We start from the raw sequence: 26,738 nt of genomic DNA, 5'->3' as shown, positions 1-26,738 counted from the left end.
TTCTTTTTTGTTTTCTTTTAAATTGAAGTATAGTTGATTTACAATGTTGTGTTAGTTTTAGGAGTACAGCAAAGTGATTCAGGTACATATATATATATATATATACACACATACACACACATATATCTATTCTTTTTCAGATTCTTTTCCCTTATAGGTTATTACAGAACACTGAATAGTGTTCCCTATGCTGTACAGTAGGTCCTTGTTGATTATCTATTTTACATATGGTAGTGTGTATCTGCTAATCCCAACCTCCTAATTTATCCCTTCCCCTTGATCTTCTTACTTCTTCCTGTGGGTGCTATTGTTTTGGCAACTCTGGTCCAGCCGTTTCTGGCTCACTGTTGACTGATCCAATGAGTGAAAGGGTTTCATTCCCAAAGTCACTGAAACCAACCGAATGGCAGAAATCAAGCATCCGGTGTCTCGATTCTCAACCCCATGGGACAGGATTCATAGTTTTTACATCCCGTCACCTTCTGTTTGTGTTCTGTGTGATGGGAGGCCTGCAGTCCCCCCGTCTCTGTGCCATGGAGCAACAGAGAGGGAAAAAAAGACAACTTAAGGAAAAGAACTGCATTGTGTCTTTGCTCCTTATTCAAAGACTAGCAGTGAGCAGTGTCGCCGAGATCAAACTTTGATTGGCATATTGTCAGGCTTAAAGGGCTGTTCTCTATCAAGTTCATCCCCGAGTTGCGCCCGTGGCTTCCTTCCCCAGAGCGGTACTGGCTGCGAGCACATCCAAACCCATCGTGATTCACCATGAATCAGTAACAGCGTTTTGGAGGCTGATACATGAAAACCTATCGGATTCCCTGTTGAGTTCGTTCAGATCCTATTGTGGTTCTACAGTGTTTTACAAAAAAAATAGTCCTGGTTCCAACTCTGCCATCCAAATCCACAGCTTGTAACATTTCATTACACAGTCAAGGTTCAGGGTGAGACCTCAGCCTACACAGAGCTGCCTTTCCTGGAAAAGAAGCATAAACAAGGGCATTGATTCTACCACCCCGCAGGGCGCGTCCGTGTGTGTGGGGCCTCGTCCAGGGCGGCTCTGTGCCCTGAGGTCCTGGCCAGCTTTGGATGTGGCCGTGACCAGGTCAGGGAGGTGCAGGTACTGGAGAGTGAGCTTTTGTCTTTGTACTGTTTAGGTCACTCATTCATTCATTCATTTTTGGTTTTACCCTTTATGTACCACGCAGGAGCAGATAGAAGGCAGGCAGCTGGGGCTGGGGGCTGAGAAGGTCAGAGGACGCTGCTGGCCAGAGCACGGGGCCCTTAGACACCTCCCTGCCGCTGCTGCCCCCCGCCACGTGGGCCCGTTCCCCCTGCAGGAGCCATCACGCCTGTGCTGGGCTGTGAGGAGACTTCAGGTGGCATCAGGGCTGTCCCTGAGCAGCGGTCTCTGGCCTGGACGCATCCTGTCCCCTCTCCTGGGCACGCCTGCCCGTCTCTCCACCTCAGCCACTCACTGGTTTCTGCCACACGTAGCAGACGCATTGCCATTTGTCTCTGACTTTTCCTTTCCTGCCGATGGAGCAGTCTGAGATCAAGGTGTCTGCAGGGTTCGTTCCTTCAGTGGCCGTGAGGGAGAATCTGACCCAGGTCTCCCTCCAGCTCTGGTGGTTTATTGGCATCTTTGATCTTCTCAGGCCTGTAGATGCATCACCCCATCTCTGCCTCCATCTTTATATGGCATCTCCCCGTGCTCATGTCTATGTCCAAATTTCCCCATTTTATAAGGACACCAGTCATATTGGATTAAAGGCTCATTCATCTTCCTTCAGCATGACTCAATTTAACTTATCTAATTGCATCTGGAATGACCTTATTTCCAAATAAGGTTGCATCTTGAGGGGATAGGAATTAGCATCTCACATATAAATTTTCGGGGGAACACAGGTCAGCCTACAGTGTCAGTGGGTTTGAGGTCCACTCTCACTGAGTATAACCTCATCTTAAATTGGTTCTATGTGAAAAACCCTTGTTTACAAACAAGGTCATATTCACAGGTACCAGGGGTTCAGACTGAACATATTTTTTGGGGGGACACCTTTCAATCCACAATAACACCTACACAACATACTTCCTTCCCTTAGCTTTCAAACTCTCAGCCTTGCCAAGGCGACAGTCTTAGCTTTCTGATGTTCTTGTAGGGGGAGGAAATAAGGGTCTCAACCAAGTCACCCCAGGCCCTCCCAGTAAAACTCTGTTTTAGAGTAAAAAATATTGGGGGGTGGTGCCGGGAACCAGGAGAGCTTCCTTTGGAGGCCATGGTAACGTGCATAGAGGTAACTGCTGTGGACCAGAAGGAGATGGGCTCCAGGGTGGATGGTGACCCCTGTCCAGGGCTGATGCCCCGCAGAGCTTCCTTCATGCCACCTCCCCTACGGTTCATGGGGGGGGCACTCTGGTGAACTTGATGGAACCCGAGACATCACTCGATGCAAGCCCCCATTTTATAAAGGCTGAAATCGGCTTTGAACAAGGGAAAACTGTCACCTGGGTGACCAGGCACTGGCCCGGCAGAGCTTTGAGACTGCGGGTCGGTAAACACGGCTGCCAGGCCGTACAGGGCCGGTCCTGTCCCACTTCACCCCACGTCCACGGTTCCCAGCACCACGTGTCGTGGCCACGGCTTCGCTGCGACCGTGGCAGCGGGGTCTGGGCTGAGGCTGCACTGGGGATTCGAACTCCCTGCTCGGACTGAGTAGGTGGGACGTGGCGGGGAGGCTGCTGCCCCTGCTTGAGCATGTTCACGGGCCACGTAGAGTAGGAACATGCCTTCCCTTGTGAAGGGTGACCCTGTGTAATTCTGGGCAGTTGATCTCTGACAACAGGACATATTTCTGGATCATCGTGTATCATGTACAGTGGGTCGGCCCAAGGTATCGCATATTTTTCTCATATCGGGCCATCCTTATCGTGTTTCTGAGTAATGCAGGGGTTTTCATCTGAGTCCAGTTGAAGCTGGATGAGTCTGAATTCCAAAGAGGCCAGAGGCAGACAATACTGAACAGAAAATCGACTTTATTAAAATCACAAGTGAATTTGTGCACGTGAAGTTATGGATGCTCAGATAATGTAGAGAAGTTATTTCCAGAATGTTTGGAGGGTGGGATGAGAGTAAAGGGCGAGAACTGGGAAAGGATGCTCCTGAGACCCGGACAGTCTGAGAAGTTTCTGGAAGGTGGAGGCTCCTTTGGTTTAGAGTCTTGTGATGACATCGTCCACACTACCTGTCTTTCAAAACAAGGTCAGTTATAGCCCTAAAACACTCACGGACGACTTCCACCAGAGGCAGGCCGAGCTCCAAGTGACTATCTAAAGATCAACATTATTATTACTAAGAACACTAAAATGCTAATGAAAACTGAAACCAAAACGTTATTTCTATACTTGCATTAAACTATCTGCACATACTGAGACACCGCTTCTAACCGTTTTAGGGCCACCCGCTCACCCTCCCTCGGTTCTCTTTCTTTGATGAACCTAATTTCCTCACTTTAGAAGCGAGTCTTCTAATTTATTGAATGCCTTTTAATTAATCAATCTCTTTGAATTTTAATTAGTTTTGAATTTGCTTCTGGAATTACCAGTGAATTTATTTAAACAAAATAACGTCTCCCCCATTTTTTTACTTGCGCGTGAAACATGACAGGTTGTATTTGAAGAGAACATTTCTTGCGGAGGCAAAAGTAAGGAGCCTTCCCTTTCTAAACTGAAAAACTCAACTGTGATTAAAATGAAAGCTTCAATCTGCCGTTCATGTGAGAATACTCTTGGCCTGGAGCCAATCTTCTTAAAGACACACACACACACACACGCACACCCCCGCGCGCGCGTGCATGCGTGATGTTTATTTTTAATTCACAAGACTTTCATTTTCCCTACTCTGCATCCCCTTTAGTTCACCTTATATTTTAGAGGCAAGAACTATCAGAGGAGTCAAGGGAGACCCTCGTCCCCATGACCAGCAGCAGCGCCAGTGGTCAGGTTCTCCAGTGACGGGCCTATCAAATGTGGTTAATCCGAACCTGGCATGTTCCCCTTCTGGGTTGTCAAGCCCGTGACACAGGCCACTGATGGGGATGAAACCACATGGCCGAAGTGCAAGCCTGGGCATCAGTTACACGTTTCATTGTAACCGCAGTGTGGGATGATGTTACTAAACTGCAAAGTTGGTTTATCTAAATGAACTTCTCTCTTGGTTACGAGGTGACCATGGCTGTGGGGTCAGTGACACTTTGAGGGGTAACGCGGTCTCGCAGGACAAAACGTGGACAGCGCAGGAGGCACCCGTGTGTTCTGGCCTCCCCTCCTCCCTACACGGCACAGTGTCCTAAAGGCGTCATCTTTCTCTGGTTCAGTGTAGCCACCTGCACAGTGAGGGGAAGTTTCTTGATTTGCTTGTTGAGGGCTTGTTAGGTTCCAATGAGATTATTTAGGAGAAAATTCTCTGTGTTTTGGCACGAAATCTTCCTGAGTCCTTCATAACTTTGCGTGAAGGTAGTTTTGAAGGAAGACTTCACAGATTTGAACAAAAACTAAACCAGTGGGAGATTTGGTTGTGCTCCGAAGTGACCTCTTTGAAGGACAACGGGCTTGAACTTTCATCTTTATGGGCACAGATTTGTTAAAAATCCAATTTCCTTTACTTTATAATCTTACCTTGTGCAAAAAGTGGTGTAGCTTTGCACAGTGATGGAGGGAAATGTTTGGTGAATGGTGTACAAACTTGAAGGTAAGTGACAGGTTTCCAGAACCAAAGGAAAAGCCCTGTTCAGAAAATGGCATTCAAAATATAAGGGCCAAGGTATCTGTAGCATGGACCCCATTATGATAAGATTTGGTCCTGTAATAGTGTTACAATTAAACTGATAATAGTTTGATATATTAATATCAAATTTCCAGGTATATTAAATCCTGGCTCATTAAAATTAGCTTTAGATGAGCAAGTTGCCAATGCAGATATAATTTATTTTCAAAAATATATATAAATCCTAGTTTCCTTTTTCTGGTTAAAGGGCAGCTAAGGAAATCTATTTCAACTGGCTCTTTCATCAGACATGTCTTCTGGTTTTAAACTGTCTTTGTGTTGCTGCTGTTTTCACTGGTTCTTGCCCCTCTGTGTTTTCTGACGAGAACTCCTGAGGAACTTGATTCTGTGCAGTAGCCACTTTCTGGAATTTTGCATGTCAACAGCCGTGGACTCAGTAACTTCAGAGTATTAGGAGTGTGGGATCATTCTCATGCCTTTGGAACAATCCTAAATTAAAGTTTTGTTTCTGTTTCCATTATAAACCTCATTGTTTTCTTGGTTTGAGTTTATTCCAGTCATGTTGGTTGAAATCTTGGCGAGTTTGTTCAATAGTTATACCAGATGTTATTAAGAGTAGTTTTTCCACTTAAGCATTCTGAGTGAATTTATTCTTTATGAAACAGTCAAGTTCAGGGTCTGGAACCGGGCAGCTGGACAGCAGGGAGTAGGCACCAGGGTAATCCTGTCTCTCATTCTAATTAGGAGATTTTAGGGGTACAAAATGCTAATTCACTTAGGAAATACATAAGAATAGTGGGTAGGTCTCTTCTTTTCTTCCCTCTACTCTTTTTCTGAATTTAACACCTAGAGGACATTTCTCTGGATTTTCCGTGAAGCACTTTACAAGGGTCAAAGAACCCATCTGAATCCTTTTGGTCAGTGAACACATCCTCACTGTCAAAAAGATGGGAAAACCTTATAAGTACACAGGAGATTAGCAGTGCCTCTGACCTGTTCTGCTCAGAGTTCAACTGATTTTCCTGGGGAAGACATAAATGGACAAATGTAGCTTCCTGACACTGATGTTCGGTGATTCTTTCCCCCAAAGGCGGTGGAGCTCCAGGCTGGAGCAGCCCATCCCAGGACAGAACCAGCAGGGGTGGAGGAGGATTTGGGAGAGCAGGATGCTGATTTGCCCTTCCCGGAGGTCTGAGCCCTGCAGGGATGGAGGAGAGGGGTCAGCTCAGCCAGAATGGGGGCACTGGTTCCGGGACCCCCAAATCCCACTGCTCATCAGCCAGCGTGTGTGTGTGTATGAGCCGGGCCTGCGTGTGTGACACAGGCTCCCTTCAGGCAGGGATTTCTGTTCCTCTGAATGAACCGTGGAATCCAGGATGCTGCAGTGAAGGGAAGGACCAGCACTGCTCCCTGTTTACCTGGCCCCCCTCTTTCAGCAGGTTCCCCTCCCCTGATGGGAGGCCATGGCTGCGACCTTGGCTAGAGTGGCCTCGGGGAAGCAGCCAGAGCAAGCTCACTTGTTTAGGCCCTTTTCTCTGTCTGGCATCTGCTGGTGGCCTCACCCTGCCGGGCCGTCTTCACCTGACCCTAGGCAGCATGGTTGGGGTCCCTCCCAGGGCTCTGAGTTCTCCTCTGAAAACCCCCCATTTGTCATCCTGTCTCCTGGGCACATTTAATTCTCTGGAAAGCACGTGATGCTTTGAGCACCTTGCGGAAAGCGGTGCAGACATTTGTGATGGGCTGAGGTGCCCATCGGGAACACCAGTTTGGAAAAGGCCGGGGGGCCTCCTGGGACAGAGGGTGGTCTCTTCCCCCTTGAGCCCCTGCCTCACCCCCGCATCCCCGCACCCATTATGCATGGCAGGGGTCAGCCTCCCCGAGGACGGGCCCCTCTCACGTCACCCCCTCCCGAGTTTGGGCTTGCTGGGCAATGATTTGTCCCCCCAGGGGGAGGGGACCTCAGGCCTGTGTGAGGGTCACACATCCGCTCCCGACTGCCGGCCCGCCCCCCCCCACTCTTTATCACCATCTTCTTGTACCTCTCAGGTCCCTCAAAATCCTCTCTCTTCCCTCTAAGTTTCTCCTCCTCCTGTCCTTGAAGTATTTATCTTTCCTCTCTAATTAAAGGTGTGAATTTCAGGATGACTTTTTCAAAAAAATGATTCTTTCCTCAGCATTTTGTATTGGCCTCATTAATACTGTAGCCTGGAATGGAGATTGACTTGTCTTTTTGCAACTGTTCATTTAAAAATTGGGGTTTAGGAAGTGACTCACCCTTCCTCATTGCTTCCAGAGCAGCGTCTAAAAGAGCCGCCGGTGATGACAGAGGCGTGCGCTCTCACTGCCCAGCGCCGGGCTCCAGGCCCGGGGGTGCTGAGAACGTGCATGCAGCCAGTGCGGCCCAGCAGCTGCGTTTTAAATTTCATTTCACTTGAATTAATTTCAGTGCAGGCAGCTGTGTGTGGCTGGTGGTCTCCACATGGATGGTGCCCCATGTTCCAAGGTTTGGGTTGAACTGCACGTAGGGCAAGTCGTGAGCTACCTGACCCTGGACTTCAAGTCCTACCAGCGAAATACCTCGTGTCTGGGCGACGCACACAGATGAGGGTGGAGAGCTGTCGCCCCCCGCGTTAGCATCTGGGAGAGGGCGATGCAGACGCCCGCCGAGGGCGTCGGGTGATGGACCCCAGGAGCGCTGGCAGCCCGTTTCTGCCAGTCTCCGAGATTGTGCGCATGCACTTCTGGGATGGTGGTAACTTTGAGCAGTGATGTGCCGGCATCGGGAGATTCAGATGGTCCATGTCAGAAACCTGGGAAGAGAATTCCCCTCAGAGGCCCCAGGCCTTGGCTATCTCCTAACATAAACAGGGACTCTTAAAAATGTGAAGAATCTGTTGTAACGTGTAAACCGAGGTGATGGGGGAATAGACCATTTTCCACTTGTGCAAATGCTGACGTAAATCACCCACAGGCCCGGAGAAGGTGGAAACCTGCCAAAGAGACGACAGGGCAAAAGGGGGGCGTGCCCATGGCACCCCCTCCAGCTCCTCTTCCATGCGTCTTTCCAAGGCTGCTTTTCAAAACTGGGTCCTGTGCGCGGGTGCAGGTTGAAGCCTTTGGAGTGGGTGCCCTGGGGCAGGAAGACGCAGCCCTGACTCCTGGGTCGTGTTCACAGCCGTGCGTGATTGGAGTGAAGAGCAGGGACCCGGGCCCAGAGTCCTGGACTCGGTTTTAGTTTGTCCTGGACGAGCTGGGTGACCTCCACTGGGAGCCTCCATCTCTTCTTTGGTCAAATGTGGCAGCGGAGCTGGTGTCCCCTGGGACCCTCGGTGTCTTCATCGGTGCCCCTGTGAGCTTCTCCCACCCAGTCTCCAGGCCCTGACGGCATTCCATGCTAAAGGGGCGTCCTCCGCCCTTGCCCCCAGGGCGTGTGGACCAAAGGCATCTGGCTCTTATTTCCACAGAGGAAGAGAGTCAGACTTCCTGCCATGGGTTTCTTTCTCCTTGGGATTGTGGCTGTGTGGACGGGTGGAGGTGCACATGGGGGAGGGAGGGTCTTCTCTGTGCCTCCTCGTTCCCTGGGGACCCCTCTCTGCCTGGCCCAGCACGGAGCGTGCACGTCCCTCGGTGGTGGACGGTGAGGTAGTGCAGCCTCCGGATACAGAGGGCTCTCAGGGCTCATTCCCTTCAGCTCCTCCACTCAGCAGATCCTTGTAAGGAACCTGCTTTGTGCTTGGACCCGCGGGGAGACCCTGCAGGAACCAGACCAGTGACCATCCTAATTCTCATGAGCCCGGTCTGCAGCTAAACATCCTTACTTTCGACACCGTCCTCGGGTATATGTTTCACCCCAGAAAGGACAAGATCACGAGCCCAGGAAGGAAGATAAGGTTGGGGTGTGGTTAAGGATGCAGACGATGTTTCGGATGCTGTGCAGGTCTCATCAGAGCTTGGATGTAGACTTGGAACTGAACTCTGCCCGGTCTCTATTGGGAGATCGGAGGCCCCTGGCCTTATGCGATGTGTTCATTCTCACTTTCAAAGTGTAGAAATGGTGTGAGCGCGCTGGAGACTTGGTGGCGCGTCCCGGTTCCTCGCCCAGGGAGCAGTTTCTCTCTACCTGCTTTGCCAGCAGACGAGACTGTCTCGCTGCGACATTTTCGCCTGTTGTTTCCTGCAGGGTTTGTCCGTCTGGTTCCCGCTTTACTCCTCTCGTTGTGTCCTCGGTGGAAATGATTCCACCCTGTAGCTCATGGTCTCCTGAGGTTGGGCTGAGAAGCCAACTCTCTGGTGTCCCTGCTTTCGGATGAATTCCTCCTGCTTTGCAGGTCTCTTTAATATTCTCGAACATGTACTTCAGTGTAATTTGCTCTAAATGCTTTGAAATGAGCAGGAGCCTTAAAAAAGACACCCTGGCTGAATGCCTTTGGAAACGTCACTTCATCAAGGAGCGCGTTGATCTTCCAAGGGAAGGAGAGCAGGGAGGAGCTGGGGGCCGTGTGCGGTGGGTTTGGCTGATCCAGAGACGGGGAGGCTGTCGGGATTTATGAGCGACATGTCGTGACAGAACCTAAAGGATTGGCCACGTCCGGACACACAGAGGCGCCAGCTTTTCTGCGTCTCTCTCCCTGTCATCCGGCCACGTGTCAGCGATGCCACCTGCAGGCCCCTCCCCGAGGACTGGTGTGCAGAGCACGGTAGGGCCCCAGGCATCCCCACGCCCTGTCTGTGTGCACAGATGTACCAGGCACCGTATCTGGGGTGGAGACTAGGGACCCTGGGGCTGACCGGCCGCCCAGCCGACGGTGATGTGGCCAACTGCAGTGTGTTGAGTGGAGGCTTTGGAAAATGGAGTCAGACACGAGCTTAATACTTATTTTCCTGGTTGATTTACCCTTTTGTTTTTAGACACAGACAAGGGTGTCTGTATGATCTCTGTGTGCTTCAGCCTGGGGGTGTTTGAAGCACACATGAGAGCGGCGCCCACGCAGGGGGTGGCGATGTGGGACGGGCCTTTCAGGTTGTAGGGCAGGTGTGTCTCCTCCCAACACACTTAGAGTGAGAATGCCAGGGTTTTGACGTCTGTCCTAAAGTTTCAACGTCTGTCGTGGCCTCTGCTGTTTCCTAGTCCCGAATCCCTGCGCCTGTTAGTTCAGACATCTTCTCGCCCTGCCACGTGCCCTGGTAACTCCATAGCCGTCCCACCTGGTCACGTTATGACAGCTCCTCAGACAATGAACATGTATTGAGCACCAGCTGTAGACCAGACGCGGTGCTGGGCGCGAGGCCTCATGGATGAGCTCACGCCGTCTCTACCCTGAAAGAGCTGTGGTCCCAGGTGCTCTAACGCGATCGGTCGAGGGTCCACTGTAATGTTCTCCCACATCCCAAATGTGCATTTTCTCACAGAGCTGTAGCCTGAGAAAGACACACAGCTGTTAAACATCCAGTTTGCCTCTTCCTTTGTTCTTGTTGGGGTCCTGGCTGAGAACTGGCACCTAATTGTAGGTAAACTCACGAAGATGGTGCCTGCCCAAAGTCCTGTGAACCTTCCTTACACATCTTCAAGTCATCAAAAGGGTGGTGACACCTTCAGAACAACTGGCATGGCTTGTATGAAAAGAGGTTCAGCTCCATTGTAGAGTTTTTAAGGCATTTGTAGAATCCACTTTCTGCAGACAAATCACCTCCGAACCATAAAAGTAACGGTTGAATGTTGTCACGTAATTTTCAAGTGAGGATCAAAGATAATTCTTGCACTAAGGTAGCACTATCCACATGATATTTTTTTAAGAAGAATTTTAGAATAACGAAGTTCCTACTGACTCTCCAATAAACTTAAGTCTGGAGCAATCAAAACCCAGGAGTTTCTTGAATTATCTCCAAGAAGTACTAACAAGAAGAAAAAATATCTGCTTTCATCATTGAAATTAATATTGATGTGGAGACAGGGAAGGAAAGTAAATAAAAAAGAAAGGTTTGGGGGAAAGAGAAGAGATTTGCAGAGCAGGAGGTACAGCCGAGCATCTGCCCCTTGTTGTGGGACCAGGAACCGAAGCCCCCCATGCGAACGGTGACTGGAGACCAGAGCACCAGAGAGAGGCTGGGTCTGGGACCCGAAGCGAGCAAGGACTCCGTGAAAACACTTATAAAAAGTCTTATGTCCACTCAACCAAAATGCGAAGGCAGCCCAGAAATAAAGAAAACAGTCGCAACGGCCTGCGTGCCCCGGGGGGTCACTGCCTGTCATTCCTGCTCATGAGAAGCATCTGGCACCCGCGTTTCTCAGCCAGGCTGTTGGCGCTGCATTTCTCTGGGTTTTCTCAGTCCTGGGAGGGCTGTCTTTGTGCCCTACACGAGGTGGACGACTCTCCTGTGTCCGGTCCTCCGTGGGGTCCCTACAGCCTCTGCTGTGGCCCGTCTGCCGGGCCCCCTCTCCGAGCATGAGCACCCCCTTCCCATGGACCCTGCGTGTGGAGCCGGCCTCCCTCGCTCTGTGCATCTTCCTGCAAAACCTGCTTCTTTGTCCTGACCGCCTAACTGAGCTCCCTTTCTACTTCATGCTCCGAAGTTTCGTTTTGAAAATGACCATAAATGGGAGGGTCACTTAATGCTCCTACCGTGGACTTGAACCCTTTATGACCGGGTAAAGGTTTCCCAGAGCGAATTCGCCCTGTGTTTGAATACCTGCTTGGGAAGGCTTATTCCAAGTGACAACTGCATGCCTCCTCCAAACATGCTCTCCTGCACTATTTCATTTCACTTTCCCAATAACGGTGATGGAACAGGCAACAGTGTTACCACCTCCATTTCACAAATGAAGAAGCCAAGGATTATTGGGCTAAAAGGACGACCGTCCCAGGTCACATAGCCAGCTGCCCGTCTCCAAAGTCAAGGCCATTTCTTTGACCACTGAGCCCTGCGGTGCAGACCACCCGCCACACACGCTGGCATTTTCCGGCACAGACTGTTGGCCACTCTCTGTCTCTTTATTGGGTTTATAGCTTTAATCTAGTCATAAAACCTAAACAAATTCATCTCAATAGTTTGCCCTTGGTTTTTAAATTCCTACAGATGCCCCACAAATACAACAAAAAGGCCCAAAGAGGCCCAAAGTGATGATGGTGACACACGTTATCGCTACGTTGCTATCTCACTGCGTTATTTCACTTAGGGTCTTAAACTTGGTAAGACAGAGCCCCCTTTGCAGGCCCACAGTCTATTGTCTTCACTTCACATTGCGGCTTGTTTTTCAGGTCGGGAAAGCAGGGGTGGGGACAGGCATCTAAGAGAGAGCTGAGGCCACCGTCTCTGTTGCTGTCCGGTCCTCCTGGCGCCATGCCTGCCTTGGAAAGGAGGCAGCTCCCTTGGGGGACGGACACCCTTCCCACCCGCGGTTGTCTTCATCCTGTTCTCCACAGTGTAAACCTTGTTCTTCTAGTTATTCTCACAGCTACCTCCAAGTCGGCAGAGAAAGTATTATTGCGCCCGTTTTACAGACAAGCAGATCGAGTCGACACCACACTCTTGTAATTTTGACGGTTTGCTAAACGTCCTGAGTAGCATGGAGCAATGGCAGAATCCAGTTTTCACTGGTTTCCAGTTAGCATCCATGAACGCTGCAACTGGGTCGAGTTAATTACAAAGCACTGGAGAACCGTACTAAGTGGGTTGCTTTCTGTAAGACTCTGTCCGCTGGTGTCATCTGTGTGTAACAAGGGGAACACGGGGTTGGGAGTATTCTGGCAGTAGGAAGGGGACCAGCTACCCGGACCCCTGGCACCCCTGAGCCGCCCCGGTCCTCAGGGTGCCTCCCAGCTCGTTGGTCTGTAGGCCAGTCGCCAGACTGACCCCACAGCAGACCTGCATGAAATCACTGTTCTTGATTTGCTTCTGGTGATCTGTGCCCTGGGATTCCAGGCCACATCCTGTCTCATTCCTGGCTTTTCCAGTCGTCTCAGATGGTCTCTTTGAGGAGCGTTTTCACAGCCCACACCAGATCCAGCGGGCTCTCCTGTAAGGCTCTCGGACACTCTGTTCTGCATCGTGTGACCTGGTGATCGTGCGTCGTCCTGCACCATACGATGGTTACTCGTTGGCCTACATGCTGTCGCGATGCCTTGTGGTGCCCTCTGGAACTTAAGCTCTGTGAGGACGGGACCGCCTTTGAACCCTACCCCACGCCCCTCCTGGAGCTTAGGAAAAAGCCTGGCCGAGGGCTGTCCCTCAAAACTTACTGAACGAGTTCAATTCAAGCTGGACCTGACTTTTGATCTACCTTAGAAATACAACATCCTTAAAGAGTGTGAAAAAGAGGCAGACAATTAAAATACCGCAGGAGAGCATTTGTAAAACATGCACAATTGGCTTTTGTTAGTTCCAGCAAACGAATGAATGAGTGAATGAATTGATGAGGTAATGAATGAGCGAATGAATGAGTGAGGGAATGAATGAATGGGTGAATGAGGGAATGAATGGGTGAATGAGTGAATGAATGGGTGAATGAGTGAATGGGTGAATGAGTGAATGAATGAGTGAATGAATGGGTGAATGAGTGAATGAATAAATGGGTGAATGAGTGAATGAATGAATGGGTGAATGAGTGAATGAATGGGTGAATGAGTGAGTGGCTGTCTCTCTCGGGGAGAACTCGGGGCAGCAGCTGTGTTTCACTGAAACGTCTCAGCTTCAGGCTCGAGGCTCTAAAACACCATCTCCATGTTTGTGTCATAGGTTCGGGTTCTCTATTCCACTAAAAAGTAGGGAACTCTTTCCTGAAATCTGAGAAAGCTCAGGCTCTAAAGTGGAGAAGTTGCCCTTTAAAGCAGGTGTGTTTATAACCGTGTCCCCAGTGTCCCCACCTTCCCCCCGAGGTACAAGATCACTTACTCTCTCCAACTCCCCAGACTCACCCATGCCCCAGACGCCCTCACAGTTCTAACCCATCTCACCCCCAGTGTATGAGCCTCGTCCTCGCAGCACGCAAAAACATGCTTACTTGGAAGCTACATTCATTTTCCGGTGGCTCATTATTTAGAAGGTTCTTGCTTTGGGGAATCTTACCGCTGCCAGATTATGTAATTCAGAAGTGTTTTTCTTAATGTTAACCCATACCATGTGTTATTCCATATTCTAATCAGATATCAGTATCACAGTGAGGAAATTCACCCATATTAAGAGTGTTTTAACCCATTTCTTACATGTTTTCATCTTGTTCCCGCTTCTCCTCTGGCTTAAACCCATGCATTTATTAAGCAGAAGACGGATCACATCTTTAATCCGTTTGCACTTGACCTACATTTCTACTGCAGGAGTCGCTTGACCTCCAGGCAGGCACCGCACATGCACGCCCTTAGCTTCCTTCTGCTCCTCCCCCACAACGTACCTGTGCAGACAGCCCTGCTTCGTGAAAGCAAAGGAAACGGGGCCCTGGGACCCTGAGGTCGTTGTTTTAATAGTGTTGTTCAAGGTGTAATTGATTTCCTTCTAAATTTGACAAAGTGCCTTTTATCTGCACTAGTTTGAAGACCCTCAACCAAGTTCTTTAGTGAAAACTAAATTCTTTAGAATAGGACTATTTTATTTTCCCTCCAGGGCTTTGTTTAGCAAAGAATCCAGCTCCGTTAAAAACTCATTTTCCTCTGTACACTGTCTCCCCTGGAATTTAATTGCTGTTAAAAATGGGGAGGGGGAGAAACATGCAGAAAGTGTGAATTCCCTCATTTCTGAGAAAGAACAGTTCCATTATTTGTTCTACACCATTAAATTATTGAGAATTATGGTCAAATTCCAAGTGCCTGAATGCTCAGCTTTTTTAAAAAATTAAAAATAGAGGCTGCCTCTCTACATTTAGAGAAAATGATAATTACGACGTCTTTCCCTAAGTCATCTGCATTTCCTCACTTGGGGTTTCAGGAAATACAAATAGACCACCTCTTAAACACAAAAATTAGCAGGATTTAGGTTATTTCAGGTTTTCATCTAAAATAGAAGGGAGCTGCTTCTGGGCGGGCTCCTGTGTGCACTGGGCCTGCGAAGGTCCGGAGATGTTTCATGGTCAAGTTTGCTCCCCTGGTGGCCTCTGCCTTTGTCTCTGTCTCTATCTTTCTTTCTCTTGCACAAAACTGCTCTGTTCCAGGCCAGCTGCGAGTCATAAGAACAAGTCTACAAAAACTCAAGTGCTTGTGAGGAGAGGAACGCGGTGAGGCAGTGACTTTGTAAGGGGAGCAGCGTTTCGCGCGGATGGAGTTCCTCAGGGGCGGTGCTCTGGGCGCTCCTGTCTCCTGGGAGCTGCCGCTGCCTGGGGTGTCCCATCGTGACTGGAGAGTTAATTCTCATGAATCAGTTTCGGGGAAAGAGAAACAAGGGGTTGAAACCCCTCAGTGACAGAATTCAATCAAATGTGCTTACGGGCTTGCTTTATCCATTTTTAGTAAAAGAACCCTTTTTTTGTTGTTGCGAAATCTTGGAAAGGTAATGATCTGTTTTCACTTGCCTCTTGGTTAAAATAACACAGATCATTTTAGCAAGTGAACTTCTTCTCAGGAAAAATGAGAGCCTGCAGAGTCTCTCTCCTGTGTCCTGGGGCCCCAATGAACAAAGAACCGTCCCCCTCCAGGCGCTCATCACCTGCCTCCTGGCTGGAGCCTTTCTCCAGAAATCCGGGAAATGGCCAGGGACCTCAGGTCCCAACTAAACACACCAAGGGATTGTCCCTCACACCCTCCCTGCCACACGCACTCGCAGCCCTTCCTCCCCAGGACCCCAGGTGGGGCTGTGAGGACCCCGCCTGGACCCCAGGAGCGATGTGGCTCCCTGGACAGCCGTCCCCCCATGGGGCCTTCCTTGCCCTGTGGCTTCATCTCAGCTTCAGCTTCGGTAGGTCTTTACACATCACCAACTAGGACACTCAGAGACGCAAGGGGAGAGTTTGGGTATCTTTTTAAGGAACAAAGCACCCTGAGTTTGAGCATTTCCTTTCTTTCTCTTCCTGATGAGGGAACAAGTTGATGAGGTCCCTGCAATTTTGCTAAAGTCCATTCCCACTCTTCCTCCAGCTCAGACTGGGACAGGGGAGGGGTTGCTGTGAGTAGAGCTGTCTCTACCCCTGTAAATATTACCGGGGCAAACATGCCAAATAAACCTGTTCAAATATACACAGAGCCCAGGGCTCTACACACTGCTGTGGAGTACTGAGTAGTAACCACAGCTCGGGGTTTTCTCTCTTTCCTTTAATAAATCGCTAGGGCTTCATAAGTCAGAGCAAACGCCTGTGAAGGGCTGGTGACATTCCAGTGGCCAAAGGCTCGTGATGGCTCCACTTCCCAGAGCTTGAAGCTTTATTGGATTCATCTTCGTGTTTGTTGTTTCGTCTGGGGTGAGGAGGACTACACAGGACAGAGGGTGGGACACATGGGGCTTGGGAAGCCCGGGGGGTGGGCAGTGAGCGCCATCAGCGGTCCAAGGAGGGCAGGTGTGGGAGCAGGTGGCCGGATCTAAGCCCCACTGGGAGATGCTGTGAGCTCTGAAGCCCTGTGTCCGGGTCGTCCGAGGGGCCAAGGAGAGGATGGGGACTCCAGAGCGGTCAACGGGGACTGCACGGAGGGGCCCCTGGGGCAGGGGATCCGTGCTTGCACCACCCCAGCGGCCCTGGGTCCTAGGACGGAGGTGAGATTGTGTGGAACTGTCCAACAGGGAGAGACTGCCCCCCAATTCCAGGCCGGCAGGGCACTCCTGATGCCCGCGACTTCCAAGGTGATGGCAAAACCCGGTGAATGCAGGAGTCAACCAGGCACTGAATTCACAAACTCAAAGAAAAACATTGCTATTCAGACTATTAAAGGTACACAGAACATGTGCATCCCCGTGCAGACCTGGACGGTGACCCAGGCCAGTGGTGGAGCCTTCAGGGGTTCAGCCACCAAATGCTGAGCAGAGCAGAGAAGTTACCAGTTATCCAGATGTGTGAAAGTGATGGAGGTCGGAGCTTTCAGAGCTTCCCGCCATGTGTCTGGGACATCCCCTGGCACTAAGTGGCCTTAGAGAGCCTTATGCTTTCCATGGAACACTCTTTGAGATGTCTGGCTTCTTTTTTCTTTGCTCCTCCAAGTTTTTGAGAGTCGACCAAGACAAGGACAAAGACTGCAGCTTGGACTGCGGGGGTCCCACCCAGAAACCCCTCTGCGCCTCGGACGGGAGGACCTTCCTGTCTCGCTGTGAATTCCAGCGCGCCAAGTGCAAAGACCCCCGGCTAGAGATCGCTTACCGTGGAAACTGCAAAGGTCAGTTGCTTTCGATCATTTGTTCAAGAATCAGTCACTGAAATGTACACCCATGTGCTTTATTTTCATTTGGCTAAGGTTTTCTGTGTAAAATGTCAAGGGTTTATGTTCAGAGCACGTAGCGAAACGAGTCATTTCTGAATCATTTTTTTTTCTTGTTGAATGCTCTCTTTTCTTAGAATGTTTTATGACATCATGACACAAATTTATCCAAGGGTTTGAATGTTTCCAAAGTCTCTTAAAATTATTCTCACCAAAGTTTTGTTTATTGGTTCTTCCAACTCTTTCTCATCTCACCTTTTAGCCTGTGGGGAGTGTATAATAGCACCTGTGCCGTTTTCAGTGGGTTTTTTTTGGGGGGGTGCTGATTTCACACTTGTAATTTTCAATTTTCCTGATCTAAGAAGCAGATTTGGAGTTAATAAGCTCGCTTAGAGCAAAACATTGAAATGCTTCCCAGTTACTGGAGGGTTTGACTCAGCAAAACACGCTGATGTTTGAAGCACAAATAGAGTCAATTGCAGAAAGAGGTTTAACCTTCTTTTTCTTATTATCTAGGACAAAAAGCCACACAGGTAAAGCACCCCTGAGACAGTGTCCTGCGGTGTTTAGCCGTTAGCGCCAACGAGCTGCCCAAGGGACGAAGAGCGACTGTCTCCGCTCCGCGCTTGGCCAGGGTTTGAGTAATCTGCTCTTGCTTTCATAATGCAACACATCCTAGGTGAACAGGTTGGAGCCACTGCCCTACGTGACAAAGACAGAGTTTTGCCGGTCCTTGGACGTGGGCACCACTCCCGCTGACACCCCGCAGAACACTCTGCCCACAGGCTTCGGGGCAGCCCAGCACTCACCTTCCACCTGCGTCTGATTTGTGTGCCCTAAACACGTCCCTCGGAGAAAAGTTTGGATGTAACTTTATGCCTTGATTGTTGTTACACACCTCGGGTATCTGTGCTGAGAAATGAGAAGTGGCCTAAGAATGAATTCAAATATCAGGTGATCTACCTTTTAGAGAACCTTCTAGAAACAATGGCCTGTGCTGACTTAGCTTGTGAGAACAGGTGCTGTGGAGGTGGCAGTGAAGTCTGAGTTTTACGATCCTCTTTGGTGCCCTGTTCCTTTAGAGAACCCCCATCAAATGTCCTTTAGGAGGATAATTCCCATCAAACACTCTGTCAGAGGGCGATGAGGAAGCCGCCATATGAAGCCTCTGTGTTGGCCATAGTCTCCGTGGGCGTCTGTGGTGGGTTCATTAGACAGAGGCCAGAGACCGTCCATCTGTCTGGGTGGACATTGACACCAGAGGCCTCTGTGTCCCACAGTTGAGGTCACTCTCCCGAGCCTCCCACTTCGAGCTCTGCAGAGTCCATGGTGGGTTGCTTTTGCACAGGGAGGGTAAATTGGAATTAAGCGCAGATGGCCTCTTGGTGATGTCATTGTTAGCTTATTTGTGTTTGGATCCAGCCTAATTTTTTTCTGGATAATTCCCTTGGTTGGGATTCTCACACCTCACTGAAGAAATTTCATACCATAAATTTGTGACACAAAAAATGTGATAAGGGACGGGACTTCCCTGGTGTTCCAGTGGTTGGGACTTCGCCTTCCAATGCAGGGGGTGCAGGCTCCATCCCTGGTTGGGGAGCTGGGGTCCCACATGCCTCATGGCCAAAAAACCAAGGCATAGGCCAGAAACAATATTGTAACAAATTCAATAAAAGACTTTAAAAATGGTCCACATCAAAAAAAAAAGTTTTTTCATATGATAAGGAAGAAGTAGGTCAAAACAAAACTTATTTCCTAAAAAGAAGTTTAATTTAAATCAAAAGGATTAAAATAAAAAGAATGCGAAGGTACCTGTAAACTTCGAGGTCAAGTTTATCTGGCGCTTCAGTTGCCAAGGGTAGCAAATATTAAAGTTACTTTAAAGAGACATTGTTAGTTGTACAACGTAGTTTGAGATAACTGGGCATCAGGTACCTCTGATACTGTAGATTTGGGGGAGTTGGAGCTCTGAAGCATCGCTTTCAGCCCTCATCCTGTGGGTGATCTAAGTCTGGTCCATGCTGGGGCTGCCCGGAGAAGGGCTTCCCAGTCTGCAGACAGTCTTTTCCCACAGACGCAGCCTTTCCCTGGAGCCGAGCTCTGAGCGGGAGCAGATCCTCCTCAGACAGGAGGGGCTCCTTCATTCTGGCTGATTTACTTTGCCAGTCGTTTCCCCACCCTGTCCCCCTGTGTCCAGCATTTAACACCCCCCAGCCTGCCCTGGGACCACGTGGCAGGAAGCGTTCACGGTGAATGCGAGGGGACCCTGGTGCTGATGGACCAGAGACAGGTGTCCTGGCTGCCCCAGGCAGGTGCTGTTGTTGCGCCCCTCTGTCCCCAAGGGCACAACCACTGCCAATTCCGCACCACACCCAGGTCGAGAGCTTTCTGCTACGAAGGTGAGAGCGGGAGAAGGAGATTGAAATGGTACTTCTACTGCACGGAATACGAATACTCATGCGCACTTGCTCCAAATTATTCCCGGTTTTGAAATTGGCCGGTGTATCGTAGTATCAACTTGGCAAGTGTGAAGATGCATTTCTTTTTTTCTTGCGGTACGCGGGCCTCTCACTGTTGTGGCCTCTCCCGTTGCGGAGCACAGGCTCCGAACGCACAGGCTCAGCGGCCATGGCTCACGGGCCCAGCCGCTCCGCGGCACGTGGGATCTTCCCGGACTGGGGCACGAACCCGTGTACCCTGCATTGGCAGGCGGACTCTCAACCACTGCGCCACCAGGGAAGCCCTGCTCTTAACTTTTGACCTTGAACAGAAGTGCACTGATTTACACTGATGGATTTTTTTCATGTTTCCTTAGAAATTTGTGTTTTTAGAACTCAGCAAACACATTAATATTTTTCTTTTGATCTGAGACCATTGGGCCTGTCTTTCGTTTCAAGAAAAATCTCTGACATTGAATTAAAAAGCCAAAAAAAAAAAAAAAGGGAGAAGACGGAGAAGAAGAAGAAGAAGAAAAGTCTAGATGCCGGTAGTTCTTGGAGCTATTTTGAGATTTCTGGAAACAGAATTATAAAGGATATCTGACAGCAACAACTTCCTGGAGATTTCCGAGACCCGGGGCTTTTTAGTGACCAATGAATAAGAAAAGGAACATTGTTACAAAGTGCTTCCTGATACTCGTCGTCCCCTTTCTCATTTGCTGCCCGAGTCTCATGGTCACTGTCCTGCTCGTCATTGCAGAGCGGCCCCCTGGCAGAGATGGGGTCTCTGTGGGTCACAGCATGGCCGGCATACGAGCGCACAGGGGTCCACGATGTCGAGAAGACAGACCCCTGCCCCACAACAGGGGTTATTATTAATATCGCGGTTATGGCGAGCTTCCAGAGCCCTTGTTCTCTCCCTGCGAAAACCCTGGGCTTTCACTCTGGCCACATAGTGACCACTGGCCTAGAAACCTCAGTGTGACTTACGGGCCCTCTCTCTCTGCTGGGCTGCTGTGACCAGGCGTTACCTTAGCACTCTCTGGGCAGGCCTGGCCCTCAGGACCGCATGACCGTCCTCTTCCCTGTGTGTGACCCAGGCCACTTGCAGGGGGCATCCTGCTGACCTGGGCCTGGTGTGCACTCTGCTGAGTTCTGCAGGGAGAGAGCTCAGGCTCCCAGCACTGCATTTCTGGAAATTCCGAGGAAGGCGTGAACCACACATGTGGTCAGCAGGGCTGTCGCCCCTGAAAGTACTGAGGTTTTCAAGCAGAATTTTCTGCGAAGCCGGAGGGTGCTTGTCACCTCCAGTTGGTACAGTACCGCCCTCTCTGAAGTGCTCTGTGTACTTTAATTTTATTAAAACACGTGATGTAAAACCTAACAGTGGTGGTGCCCACAGCCCAGCAGCAGTACCTCTGATGCGACTGGCGTGGCCAGGCAGGCAGCCGGCTGTGGATCTCCACGTGGGGCAGAGATGGGGTTGGGAGGGCGAGGTCCTGGCCTCTGCAGCTCGCAGGCTCCCAGAGGTCGGGGGACCATGGAACCAGCGCTAAGGGGCCAGGCCAGGAGGGCTCCACCTGCCTTCTCGCCTCTGAAACAGGGCGGTCGGGTCAGATGAAGACGAGGAATTCCTTCCCTCCAAAGATTTTTCTGATCATAAACGTGTGCTCCTCCCAAAGCCTTTACTCAGACTTGGAGAGCCAGGAAGTGGGCTGGAAGCTTCATCACTGGCCATTTTCCTTAGGCTTCAGATGACACTGCCTTTGAAGAAGGCAGAGCATCTAGATGTTCCCACGTAGCTTCACCTGGAGGCTTTGTTAACCCACAACGGCACCGAGGACCAGGGTGCAGTGTGGTTGCTGGAAATCAGTTAACCTGCCATCATTTTCTTCAATGAAACTGGTATTTCCATGAGAGGAGTCTATGCAGGGTGTGTGGCACGTGTGCATAGGTACACGTGCGTGTGTGTGGGGGGGCACGCACCTGCGTGTATGGGTGTGTATGTGTGTCTCGTGCATGTACCTATGTACACGTGCGCGCACTCCCATGTCTTCTGCCTGGTCCTCTCGGGGGTCTGTGTCCCTGCTTCCTGCTGTGTCTCATCAGACTCCTTTCGCCCACAGGCAGGCTCGGAAGTGCCCTTTACATGTGTGGTTGCAGGACGTTTTAATCTTGCTGGCGCTTGTCCCTTGCAGGAACCGTACCCCAGTCTTGTTGACCTTAACTCCTTCACGCTGTCCTAACAGGTCTGATGGTAGAAGCGCCCTCGTTATAGACTGAAGCAGACACAATGAGAGGTAGCGCCATTGCTCTCACGTTCAAGCCAGGGTCAGAACGTGTTGAAATGTTCGTGAAAAAAATCTTTTCTCTGTTTGCTTTAGCAGCCCTGAATCCTCCAAGGTTAGTTCATCAGAGGAGCTGGGGCGAGCACAACGCGGCCTCAGTCAGTCTGCCCTGTGAAGGTTTGTAGCCAAACTTCACACAAAAGGACCCTGGGATCACTTGCACGGGGACCTAGGGTGATGCGTTGATGACTGTGGTGATCAGTCATCACAGAGGTGCCTCTGATCAGTTGTTTCCCGGAAAAATGTTGTAAAAAACATTGGAATACTTTTATATATTCGTGCAGTCATTTGCACTTTATCTTACTCTTTTTCCTTTAGGACTTGGCCACCCCAGTTAACGTACCCTGGCTTTTCCTATTCTAGTTCGTTTCTGTCTTGATGCATTTACAATGATAATACTTAAGATGAAAACTCAGTTTCTTTCTCCTCGGCTCTAAGATGCTCTCTCTGGTCAAGGGATGGTTCGGACACTTCCCGTGGCTCTGCCCGAGCTGGGCGGCTGCAGGTGGGTGGACGGGGAGCCTTCCTTGGAGACCTGCGGGTCCTTTATCACAGCACAGCCTTCTGTATCATTTATGCCACAGAACATGGCGGCACAGAGTTCTTCACTTTCCTCGGAGGCAGCCCTTCAAAATGACGGGTGGGTCAATATTCCAGCTTCTGAAACACAGGGTCTGCCTTCATTCAATGCCAATAGAACTAAAGGCCTGTCACCCTCGGGCTGTCATTTCTGTGGCCACTACCAAGGGAGAGCTGGCTTCCTCGTCAGCTTTGTTTGTTCTGACCCCAGCCTTGTCCGAGCAGCCCCTGTGCTGGCCACGGGGACCCAGCGGTGAGAACTGTGTCCCCAGAGCGTTGACACCACCGTGCTCAAAACCATCACCATGTAGTCGCCCTGTTAGGTCCAGGGTCAGTAGGTCTATTGACCCGAAAAATACCCAGTGTAGCCTTTCATTGTACATTTCATAAATGGGACTCTGAAGTAATTCCATATCTCCGAGGGTTTCTGCCTCAGAAAGGAGCTTGCTGAGGCTCTGTCTCTGGGGTGAGGACTCACACAGGAAGAGTTAAAGGAAACGCGATCCACTTTCTTCTGGGTAATGTTTCCATGTCATCCTGTGTGTGATGGACAGAGGACCCCACAAGAAGAGCTCCCGGGCTCAGGGGCGGTCAGGGTCAGGACCGCCTGTAAACATCAGTGCTCCATGACCTTGTTCTGGCTGGGCCTCCTCGGGTCCTTTTAACTGTTCTTCTCCAAAATTCTTCTGCATAAAATGTGCAGCAAATCTGTCTCTTCCAATAATTGCTTAAACCTGTTTTGAGTGATTTTAGCAAAGTAGGAAACGATTTGCTTCCTGTTTAAAGGAAAACCATCATTAGAAACAACCACTATAAAACATGGCCTCTTATTTCTAGTTTAGAGCAAGCAGTGAATCTTTATAGTTTCCGTGACTAACGTATCCTGATGCATAGACACGTTTTGTGATCCCCTTGGAAAAGGAATCTCTTTCACTTTGCAGTTGAGAGAAAACAATTAACAACTAGGTAAATAAGTTGCTTACGAAACTCATTATTACTAACAAAGAACTCATCCAAAATTTTTTATTAAAAATCTGTTGTTAGCAATGCCTTGCTAAACACAGGAAAGAAATTATTTGAAAAGTGTCTGCTCTTTCAGATAACAAAATTTTTCTAAAAAATATGATCAAATTTGCATCAAAGCAAAAGTTTTTCTTTGGTCTAGTAAAAAAGTGATTGAAGTCCTTGATTAGAAGGAGCTTAATGCTTTGATTTAATTAAAATATTATAATTTTCAGTTAAGCTGGATTTTCGTATGAGGTAAAAATTGATCATAGTTTAAAAATTACTATGAACCAAAAAGTTATGTGATACCACTTCATACCCACTAGGATGGCTATCACAATTAAAAATGAAAAACACAGAAAATAAGTATTCGTGAGAATGTGGATACATTGGAACGCTTGTCCATTTTGGGGCAGGAATGTAAAATGGTTCATACACTGAAAACCAGTTCGGTGTTTTCTCTATAAATTGAACACAGAATTATCATAGGACCGAGAAATTCTCCTCCAGGTATATATATATCCATAAGACTTGAAAACAGAGGTTCAAACAAAAGTTTGTACGTGAGTGCCCAGAACAGCATTACTCATAATCACCAAAAGGTGGAAACAGCCCAAATGTCCATCAGTACTAGAGCAGATACACACACTGTGGTGTGTCCGTACGATGGACATTCTTCAGCCCTAAGAAGGAATGAAATGCTGGCACAGGTAATGCCGTGGATGGACATTGAAAACACACTGTCACACACTTTGATTCCATGTATATGGAAAGTCTAAAATAGGCAAATCCATAGGGACGGAGAGCAGAGTGCTGTTGCTGGGGGAGGGAGGGCGATTGGCTTCCCTGTGGAGATGAGAGTGTCCTGGAACCAGATAGAAGTGGTGGTTACACAACATTTCGGATGCGCTAAACACCACTGAATTGTACACTTTAAAATGGTTAAAATGACAAATTTTATGTTTTGTGTAGTGGTCCCACAGTAAGGACAAATTATTGTGCTCATGTTTTGAGGATTTAATTCTCAAACAGTTAAAACTAAAGTGTCCAGAGTAAAATCTCAACAAGGCCCCTGAACAGTTAAGCACCTGCTTAATTTTTTTTTTTTTTGCGGTATGCGGGCCTGTCACTGCTGTGGCCTCTCCCGTTGCGGAGCACAGGCTCCGGACGCACAGCCTCAGCGGCCATGGCTCACGGGCCCAGCCGCTCCGCGGCATGTGGGATCTTCCCGGACCGGGGCACGAACCCATGTCCCCTGCATCGGCAGGCAGACTCTCAACCACTGCGCCACCAGGGAAGCCCCCCTGCTTAATTTTTAATCTCACCACAGGAAGCGTAAAGAGAGAAAATATAATCAGGGAAGAAATGTATCACCTGTAAATTCAGCTCCAAGACTGTTGAACCTTTCTGTTCCACTTAAAAGTGATGGACAAATTGGAAAAACTGAGAATAATATAATTCTGAGGCTGTGCTTAAGATTTTGATTTCTATAAAGAAGGGCATTTAATTTAGCCTCCAGGGTGTATCTGTTAACCACATATGGTTTACAGCGATGTCAAGGGCACGGGAGCGTTCCAGCCGCTCAGGATGAGCCGTCCCGGACCTCGGCCGGGGGACACAGCACAAGGGGGCGTTAACGACAGTGCGCTGTACACGCAGAAACTTTCCGAAAGGGTCAGCCTCATGTCAAGCGCCCTAACCACAATAAAATACAGAACAAAGTAGAAAGAACACTAGGGAGATGTTACTAATTTGGGGCGACCTCCCCAGCGTGTTTCTGTATTTCCGTAGGATGGACGTGGTGGACGCTCTGCGGCCTCTTCTCAGGAGCGAAGGCCCTGCCCCTGACTAACGCTTTCCGGGATCAGGGAGTAACAGGCAGCTGGTGTGAGGCAAGGAGCGCTCCTGCCTCGTAGGCGGCTACAGACAAGCTCTCAGCGATGCTTGACACGGGCCTTGCAGTTCCTGCTGCAAAGTCTCCCTGGTTTCCTGTGGCTGAGTCCTCAGCCACGTGCCACACGTAAACCCGGAATTGAATGTGCCGTCCGTGTGAGAGGTCTGAGAGCCCTCCTGCCAGTGGCAACTGCGGAGTCTTCTCCAGAAGACTGGAGCCCGGAACGGGGCCCGTGGGTGGTTTGGGAAATGTCTGCGTTTCTGGCGTGTTCCACACTAGTTCAAATGTTAGAAGTAATTTGTAACCCCGTCTGTACCCTCGTGGAGACCTTGCAAGCTGAGAACTCATGTCACTTTTCCTTTTAGACAGTCAAACCACAGGTTATGCTAAAAAAATGAGGACCGAAGTCCAGCAGAGCAGTGATTTCTCCTCAGCTAAAACACAGGCTACATTAAAACCACATGTTGCCAAGTGCTGGTGAAAATGCAGATCAAGACGTGAGGCCTGAGCCTGCCTGGACGTGTTCCCCCTGATGCGCAGGCCCATCTTGCTAGAGGCGGCTGCCACGGGGCTTCCACAGAGTCCAAGATAAGGGTTTCCGGCAGCAGAGTCAGTATTCAGACATGGACACTGCAGGACAGGCAGCCCCGAGCCCTGGAGCTCGTGCCCAAATGGCATTTCATTGTAGCCAAGAGATTTTACTGCCAAGCTATCAGAAAGTCACCATCTAAAAATGCTGGGCAGTGGACACGTTTGAAGCACTATCTCAGTGTCCAGAGGGCCTTCCAGATCTAGACAACTTGTAATTTAAATCTGGAAACACTTAAGAAAAATGGGGAAAGCCATTCTTTTCAACTTCTAAAATTCAAAGGAGCTACATCAGATGACGGTCTAAAGAACTAAGACAGGTGCCTGGGGTGCTGCCTGAGGGCGTGAGGCTAGTGGTGGCAGCCCTGGGGACGTGCTTCCCCACGGTGGACGTAGATTCTGCACAGCATGTTTTATTGGCCTGTGGTCGTGAGAAGAGGGGCCTTTATTGGGGGTTGGCCCACCTGTGTAACTCCTACCAGGTCCTGAGACAAGCATCAGGAATGAACAGGCTCTGGTACCTGCTTCAGATGGAGTGGGCTGGCGGCTCCCAGGCCCTGCCTTCCCACCATCGCAGGTCTCTACGGCGGGTCTTGGTGTCTGTTTCCTCATCCCTGCCGTCCAGAGCTGGGTTAGATGGGCTTGACTGTGTCAGTCTTTCCCTTTTTACTAGTTTACGGTGTCCCAGGGGATTCTTCCTAAGAATCAGTAGGAACATCGTGCTTTGTATCAAATCATCACGTTGTAGTATTTTCATGTGGAAATTTGTGCTCAGTGCGA

At 49.6% G+C, this 26,738-nt stretch overlaps 1 protein-coding gene across 1 annotated transcript in view; it reads left to right on the top strand.

Annotated features, from left to right (window-relative positions):
- Positions 1–26,738, top strand: part of SMOC2 (SPARC related modular calcium binding 2) — a 156,111-nt gene that overhangs the window by 28,053 nt on the left and 101,320 nt on the right. The window contains exon 2 of the mRNA XM_082633201.1: positions 16,893–17,064. Coding sequence (XP_082489327.1) covers positions 16,893–17,064 — 172 coding nt within the window. The remainder of the gene's footprint in view (positions 1–16,892; positions 17,065–26,738) is intronic.

The sequence above is a fragment of the Mesoplodon mirus genome, assembly GCF_964341445.2.
Source record: "Mesoplodon mirus genome assembly, chromosome: 10".
NCBI classification, from domain to species: Eukaryota; Metazoa; Chordata; class Mammalia; order Artiodactyla; family Ziphiidae; genus Mesoplodon; species Mesoplodon mirus.
This window is presented reverse-complemented; position numbering and strand designations above follow the sequence as displayed.